This window comes from Seriola lalandi, unplaced genomic scaffold, assembly GCF_002814215.2.
Source record: "Seriola lalandi dorsalis isolate HSWRI2012SDOR001 ecotype SW California unplaced genomic scaffold, Sedor1 jcf7180002054824, whole genome shotgun sequence".
Taxonomy (NCBI): Eukaryota; Metazoa; Chordata; class Actinopteri; order Carangiformes; family Carangidae; genus Seriola; species Seriola lalandi.
This window is the reverse complement of record NW_019525377.1, coordinates 579,914-587,919: the sequence shown is the minus strand read 5'-3', so window position 1 is coordinate 587,919 and position 8,006 is coordinate 579,914. Positions and strand designations below refer to the sequence as shown.

At 39.3% G+C, this 8,006-nt stretch overlaps 1 protein-coding gene across 1 annotated transcript in view; it reads right to left on the bottom strand.

Moving 5' to 3' along the window:
- The window catches only part of LOC111669807 (myosin-6-like), a gene marked incomplete at its 5' end in the record, with an annotated part of 11,152 nt that extends 3,146 nt beyond the window's left edge, over positions 1–8,006 (bottom strand). The window contains 25 exons of the mRNA XM_023426257.2: positions 1–141; positions 226–344; positions 429–555; positions 694–1,083; positions 1,202–1,292; positions 1,380–1,525; positions 1,608–1,784; positions 1,875–2,117; positions 2,211–2,466; positions 2,766–2,902; positions 3,501–3,624; positions 3,724–3,929; positions 4,244–4,323; positions 4,609–4,918; positions 5,046–5,216; positions 5,317–5,466; positions 5,553–5,671; positions 6,453–6,591; positions 6,693–6,796; positions 6,894–6,992; positions 7,246–7,309; positions 7,402–7,494; positions 7,635–7,743; positions 7,825–7,852; positions 7,949–8,006. Coding sequence (XP_023282025.2) covers positions 1–141; positions 226–344; positions 429–555; positions 694–1,083; positions 1,202–1,292; positions 1,380–1,525; positions 1,608–1,784; positions 1,875–2,117; positions 2,211–2,466; positions 2,766–2,902; positions 3,501–3,624; positions 3,724–3,929; positions 4,244–4,323; positions 4,609–4,918; positions 5,046–5,216; positions 5,317–5,466; positions 5,553–5,671; positions 6,453–6,591; positions 6,693–6,796; positions 6,894–6,992; positions 7,246–7,309; positions 7,402–7,494; positions 7,635–7,743; positions 7,825–7,852; positions 7,949–8,006 — 3,681 coding nt within the window. The remainder of the gene's footprint in view (positions 142–225; positions 345–428; positions 556–693; positions 1,084–1,201; positions 1,293–1,379; positions 1,526–1,607; positions 1,785–1,874; positions 2,118–2,210; positions 2,467–2,765; positions 2,903–3,500; positions 3,625–3,723; positions 3,930–4,243; positions 4,324–4,608; positions 4,919–5,045; positions 5,217–5,316; positions 5,467–5,552; positions 5,672–6,452; positions 6,592–6,692; positions 6,797–6,893; positions 6,993–7,245; positions 7,310–7,401; positions 7,495–7,634; positions 7,744–7,824; positions 7,853–7,948) is intronic.

Genomic DNA, 8,006 nt, shown 5'->3' with positions numbered 1-8,006 from the left:
CCACTGAGCCACCTCAGAGTTTGCCTTTGACATGCTGCGCTGCAGTTCAGCCTTGGCCTCCTGCTCCTCCTCAAACTGCTCCCTAAGCAGGTCACAGTCATGACGAGAAGACTGCACTGCATGGGCTAATGCATTCTTGGCCTGAAATAAAAGCATATTTTAATGCTTCTCCTGTACGAACATTTAGTTTGTATTAATGAAGTCACTTTGCTATGCTTTTTCTACCTTGATTTCCTCCTCCAGTTGTCTTTTGAGGTCTTCAATTTGCTGCGTATAAGACTGTTTTCCTCTCGTGAGTTGAGACACCAGAGAATCTTTTTCCTCAAGCTGCCGGGAAAGTTCACCTAATTTTGATTGAAGAATAATATTAATACTTTATAAAATCCCCAAACATTACTGCATTTAAATCAAATGTGTTCTCCAAATACCATTCTCAGTTTGAAGCTTTGCTTTCTGCATAGTGAAGTCATTGATGGCACGCTGTCCTTCTTCTGACTTTGTCTTGTATTCATTCATCTGGTCCTCCAGAGACCTGCACATTTTTTCCAAATTATTCTGAAAACAAAAAGCATTAAAGATGTAACATAAACTACCTCAGAGGGTCTAAAGGGGGTTGAAGCTTTTTTACAACAAAAGTTTTCCACAAAAATGAGTACAACAACATAACATATGACATAACATAAAGTAATTTACCTTAGCCTTCACAATCTGCTCCATATTGGAGACCACATCATCCAGTTCCAGTCTGAGCTCACTCTTCTCCTTCTCTAGTTTCTGCTTGACTCTCTGCAGGTTGTCAATCTGCTCCCCCAGGTCAGCAACACTGTCAGCTTGTTTCTTCCTGAGCGTGGCAGCGGTGGCTTCATGCTGCAGAGTGGCCTCTTCAAGGTCTCTGCGGAGTTTCTGGAACTCAGCCTCCCTCTTCTTGTTCATCTCAATCTGGGCAGCTGTTGCTCCACCAGCCTCCTCCAGCCTCTCACTGATCTCCTCCAGCTCTCTGGACAAGTCTGCTCTCTGCTTCTCCACCTTGGCTCGAGCAGCTCGCTCTGCCTCAAGCTCTTCTTCCAGCTCTTCAATGCGGGCCTAGACCAAAATCAAAGCAGTTCCCTAATTGAAATTTCATTGCTAAAAATTGTGGTCTTAACATCTTATATTCATGTAGTAGCTTACTCAGTTTACTTGATCCTGTTTAAAATATTACCTGCAACTCCTTCAGTTTTTTCTGGAGCTGGGCACTCATTGCCTGTTCATCTTCTATTTTGCCATTTAGTTGGCTGATTTCAAAATCTTTCCTGCAGATAAAAACAGTTGAATGTACCAGCTGACACATGGTTTAAAATCTATTAATCTAATTTTTAAAAGTGCACTTCTCATATTACTTTTTCAGCCTCTCTTCAAGTTGCTGCTTGTCATTTTCCAGGTCCATGATGCTTTCTTGAGCCAACTTTAGGTCTCCCTCAAGCTTCCGCTTTGCTCTCTCGAGATCCATCCGAACTTTCTTTTCTTGCTCTAGGGATCCTTCAAGCTGTGGGTGGTAATAAATACTTTTTCAATAGTCATTTATCATTTGCTATGTGTAAGATCCACCTATTTGTGTAAATTCTCACATCATCCACTTGCTGCTCCAGCTTGGCCTTGGCCTTGGTCAGACTGTTGACTTTGTCTTCTTCACTCTGCAGATCATCCAGTGTTTGCTGATGAGCTTCCTGTAAGGCTTTCTTTTCCTTGGTCAACTTGGCAATTATTTCATCCAGAGCTGCCATCTCCTCAGTCATGTTCTTTACCTATGGCCAGAAGACATTTTTATCAAGGACATCAACACAGATTATATTTGGGACACAGAGTAAATTTATTGAAATTAATGTTTGTGGTACCTTGTTCTCAGTGGCATGCTTCTCTTTCTCTACTTTAGCCAGAGTTAACTCTAAGTCATCAATGTCCTTCTTTAACTCAGAGCACTCATCCTCCAGCTTCCTCTTCTTAGCTGTCAGTTCAGCGTTCATCTCCTCCTCATCCTCCAGTCTCTCTGTCAACTCTTTCAATTTTGCCTCCTGCTGAATCTTGCTCTTGATAAGCCCTTCGCATCTTTCTTCAGCATCACACAGATTATCTTGTTCCTGTTATTAAAAACAAAGCATCCCATACAATACAAGCAGACTTGATGTCGATATTAATTGTAATATATTATGAAACAGATTTTAAAAACATACAGTTTGAACTTGGAGCTGCAGGTCATTCTTCTCTTGGAGAAGAGAGACCATTTTTTCTTCAAGTTCCTTCCTGCGGGCTTCTGATTTTGCATAAGCCTCTTTCAGTTTCAGAAACTCCTCCTTCATGTTGGCCATCTCCTTTTCAGTCTCTGCTGATTTCAGCAGAGGCTTGATTTTGAAGAACATCTTCATCCAGGGCCAATTCTTGACCCCCATGAAGGCACGGATATTCCACTGGATCACCAATAGGGCATCCCTGTGGATAATGGATTGTCATTGTCTTTAAATCTTCCAGGTTTAACCTGATTGCACAAGATGTACACCTTAATTAAGTTCTTCCCCTCACAATGCTCTCCTGTGTTTGATGGTTACTGTCTAGGACAGAGAGTGTGGTCTGCTGTACAGATTGTAAAGCCCCTAACAATTTTATTTGTTTATTATACAATTTTCTTTAATTATTTTTTAATAATATTATAGCCCTTGGAGATCTTGCGCTACATGGATAAAATTCATTTGACTTGACTGATAAAGTTTGGCCGTGCTGTGAGCAGTTACCTGCGTTCAACAATCTTCTGGAATTCAATTCTTGCCAAAAGACCTCGTGACCGGGCTTGAATACCAGTGATGATGAGTGCAAGTCGATCATCTCGCATCTCCTCTAGCTGACCCAGTAGTCCGGCTTTGAAGAATACCTTTTTAATACAGGCAGATTCAGCTTCACGTGTCTTGGATTCATTACTGACAATAAACTCAGCTTTGATCAACACTGATATCCATAAACAATCCCAACAGAGTATAAATCAACCCATCCTGTTGCACTTTTTTCCTTGTTTCTTTGCAATGTTTACTGTCTCCAACATAAACAAATTTATCAGGATTACATGCACTGCTTCCAAGATTAGTTGCCTCATTGCTACCCCTGAATCCACTCTTCACATAACTGCTGTCTGGTTGCAGATACAAGACTTTAAAATGAGAGCTTACTTTGGCCAAAGTTTTTTCCCTTCTGCCATAGAAACCCTTAACAAACCACATTGTTGACACTGCTGTACAGATGCAGATTCATCTCTATGTGTAAATACTGTATATGTACATGGGTTGGGACATAGGCAGGGGCATGAATGCTGGTTGTTTATATTGCTGTGTGGATATCTGTATGTTTCTATGTTGAATATGTACAGATTGCAAAAACAAATCTCCCCTTGGGACAGTAAAGGCGTATCTATCTATCTAGATAGCCATCAATAACATCTGTTGTACAAAATTCATTTTGTCATAATCAACACTGACCTTGGTGTGCCCCAATTTGTACTGGTTGTGGTCAATATCCAGAGAACCCAACAGTTTCTCTGCAGCCTTCTTGTTGTCAATGAACTGTCCCTCAGGAATGGCATTAGGGTTCAGAATACGGTATCTATGACACAAACAAAACTTATACAGTGTCGTGCTATAGTGAAAATATCTATTAAGATACCACAACATTGTAAATGTGGTTTGTTCTTCACATGCAAACCTCTGTTTGAAATCTCCGTAGAGGATCCTGTTGGGGAAGCCCTTTCTGCAGATCCTGATGCCTTCCAGCACACCGTTACAACGCAGCTGGTGCATCACCAGAGGATTCTCCATGGCCCCAGGAGTCTTGGTCTCATTGGGGATGAGGCAGCGTACAAAGTGAGGGTGAGTAGACCTCAAGTTGGTCATCAGCTTGTTCAGGTTCTCCTGCAAGTTTTTAAACAAGTAACTTTGAATAAATTCTAGATATTAATTGTGTTTGTTACCATATTCATTAAAGAAATGTGTAGTAAATTTAAATGTGTGAGAAGTAATAGTGTCCTAGTCATACGAAAATATGTTGTACACAGCACTGTTAGTTAGCCTGAAGAAAATGTTTTGGTTACCCATCTTTCCTCTATGCTGCTTTACAATAGTCTAATACATATAATTATATGCGTATAATCATGCTTTGTCTAGATAAGACCCGTAACCAATATTTGAAAATATGAATGAAAAAAAAATGTATTTAAGTATCTTACCCTGTGCAAAGCTGATACAGTTTGGAAGGAAGAACCTTTCTTCTTGCTACCACCTTTGCCCTTCCCACCAGACTCTTGAGCTAGATAAAGATCAGTCAAATTTAGTCAACAGACAACTGTATAGTAATTCAGTCTATATCAGGGATAATCATGATATTGTAGTTCCATTACTAGTTTTATGTAATTTAAATGTCTGGTCATAACTGTTTCATTCGAAGAAGTGCTATTTTTGGCACTTGTGCGTTGGCTTAATTTTTCAGCCTCTGAGGTTGCTGCTTGTATTTAATGCAGGTTATGCTTAGGGTTAGGGGTTAGTCAAAAGACATGACACAGAAAAAGAAAAAAATGTGTGAGTGTCAACATACCTGATTCAGCTCCTGCATAGCCAGCAAAAAGTATGCCTAAAAGTTTAAGGTTAGACTTCTGGAAAAGACCGACCACAGTCTCATTCAGAGGATCCTTGTTCTTCACCAGCCAGTTCATGATATTATAATCAACAGTTCCAGCGTAGTGAACCAGGGAGAAATGGGCCTCTGGTTTGCCTTTGATAATTCTGGGCTTCTGGAAGTTGTTGGATTTCCCCAGATGATTGTCATAGAGCTTAGCTTTAAATGTGGTATCAGAGGCTTTGGGGAACATGCACTCCTCTTCAAGGATGGACATGATACCCATGGGCTGACGAGAATATAAAGAAGAAAGTAAATATTTTCTCATTTTTAACAAGCAAAATAAATGGATTTTAGGTTTTAGAAAAAAACCCCTACTGGAATAAGTACCGTTCATGTAACTTCATCATACTCACCTTTTCAATCAGGTCAATACAGGCCTGCAAATCCATACCAAAGTCAATGAACTCCCATTCAATGCCCTCTTTCTTGTACTCTTCCTGCTCCAGCACAAACATATGGTGGTTGAAAAACTGTTGCAGTTTTTCATTGGTGAAATTGATGCACAGCTGCTCAAAGGTGTTGAACTGTAATCACAACAATAGTCAGCATTAACTTAGGCAAGACTGGATTGAACAAAAATGTTCAACAAATGTCCATGAGCTTTGGATTCCATTCCAAACTCACATCAAAGATCTCAAATCCAGCAATGTCCAGCACACCAATGAAGTACTGGCGTGGCTGCTTGGTGTCCAGGGATTGGTTGATTCTCACCACCATCCACAGGAACATCTTCTCATACACTGACTTTGACAGTGCACCAATAGCATAGTAAACCTGCCAGAGAAAATTATTAGTAGTATCTTCAAAACTGATTTTTATTCAGTCAAACTATCCTCAAAAGGTCTACTTCAATTCCTTACCTGGTTTACATTTTGTCCCTTGGTGACCCACTCATTTCCTACTTTGACTCTTGGGTGACAGAGACCTTTGATGAGGTCAGCAGAGTTCAGGCCCATCAGATATGCAACTTTGTCAGCATCTGAGAAATTGAAGATATATATATATATATATATACATATACACGTACATCTCTGCCTCTTCAACCTGACATGGACATGCTCTCTCAACAATCCTGTCTCCTAGAAATTACATGCATATGCATGAGAAAATAAATTTTATAGGATACATAATTGGGACAGGATTATGTTATTATCTTTTACTGTAATGAGGATATGTTGTTAATTTACATATTTGACAAGTTGCAAATACATTGATACTAAATGTAGCTTACAATGGCTTACATACAGAGGGGTTATTTTTACATTACAAGCTTGCTTAATGCAGATTTAAAACAACATCAGATTAAACTGATGTAGTGGATCAGCTGTGCTTGTCATGTAAAGCATAGGGAATCACGACGGCATGGTGTCAACTGCCCTCACAATGTCACTCGCATTCATCTGCGTTTGTTTACTTTTTTTGTCTCGTAGCAACAAAAGCGAAAAACGTTAATACCAAAGTATGAGCTGAAAAAAGACTTGCTCCTCGCTTATGCAGTAAATACTGTATATACACTGATATGGAAAACAGACAACTGAAAAAGTTATTCACGTTGTTATTCTTCAGAACAGGACAACGTTGTATCCTACTTCAGTATTTGCCTCACTGAAATAATAGCTGTACTTGACATTTCTCAGCTGGAGTTCTTTGTGCTTATAACTGTTAAGAATGCTGCATCCAAGCTGTGCCAAATCACTAATAAAAAAAAAAAATAATAACTATCATAATAATACAAAGAAGAGTATATTAGCCTGTCTTACCTTCAGTGCCATCAGCCTCTGCCTGCTCCTCTCGCTGCTTCTGCTTAAACTTCATGTTACCATAATGCATGATGGCACCAGTCAGCTTGTAAATGCTGTTCTTCTCCTCTTGAGTAAAGCCCAGCACATCAAAAGCATCCTAATTGAAATCAAAAAATGTAATTCTGGTATTTTCTTACTTTGTTGAAAATGATGTTTACTAAACATTGTTTGCTGTTGTGAATCAGAGACTCAGCTCACATCAGTGGCCATCAGCTCTTCAGAATCATTGATAGAAGCTACAGTTGTCTCTCCTTGGGAGATGAAGGAGTAGTCATATGGGTTGTTGGTGATGAGCAACATGTCTGAAAAAATATTTAACAAAAATAGAAAGTTTTTATTTCTAAAACAATACATTATGTAGTTACAGCCATATATCAAACATATATATTGCACACTTACCCAGAAGTTCAGGCTTTTGCTGAGACAAGATCTGGTAGAAAATGTGGTAGTCCCTCTCAGCTTTTAGCTGGTAGGTCACACGAGACTTTTCCAGAAGGTCTGTTCGAAAAATCAAACAAATAATTAAATAACAAATAATTGTTGATAGGATAATCTGCCAGAACATTGGTTATGTGCATGTAAGGCAAACTGAAAATTTCCCAAAGGTTTGAATGTGAGTGTAAATTTGTGTTCCTACAGTATGTGTGTTAGCCTACTGATCTGCCCCTCACATTGGCTTCAGCACCACACAACCCTACAAAGGACAAGAGCCGTAGAAAATGAATGTAGGAGTGGATTTAGTTTTACTTACAAGTCTCAATGTCGGCAGAGGCCAACTTTCCACGGTTGTCAAAATGAATTCTGATGAATTTACCCTAAGAGGAAAAGTAATTATATTTCTAGTATGAAAAAATAAACTGTCAGATTAATGATAATCAAGCATCCTCATACAGTCACAGAAACTCACAAATCTTGAGGAGTTGTCATTCCTGATGGTCTTGGCATTACCAAAGGCCTCCAGAGCAGGGTTAGCCTGGATGATCTGATCCTCCAGGGTTCCCTGATTTTGTTAAATAAAGACAAAACTTCAGGTTAACTGACAACTTTGGAAAAGCCTTAAGAAAAACAAACTAACTATGACTTGCCATCAATATTTTAGTTACATAGTATTAAGATATACAGTATATATGTAAAACAAACCTTCTTCTCAGCGGCTGCATCTTTCTTCCCAGTCGGGACAGCTGCGATGCTGGCAAAGTACTGAATGACACGTTTGGTGTTGACAGTCTTTCCAGCACCGGATTCTCCACTGAGTAGAAGAGACAGAAAGTTTTATGCCAAGACTCATGACCTTTAAATACTGAAGAGATTCTGTGACTGTGTGACTTACGTGATAAGGATTGACTGGTTTTCCCTGTCTGTCATTAAGAGAAATGATCAAAAGTTCCATTAAAACTGGTATGTCATCAGAACTGAATATTTAAACAAGATGAGAGATAAAACAGATTATGTACCTGACAGCATGTACTGGTAGGCATTGTCAGAGATGGAGAAGATATGAGGAGGAGCTTC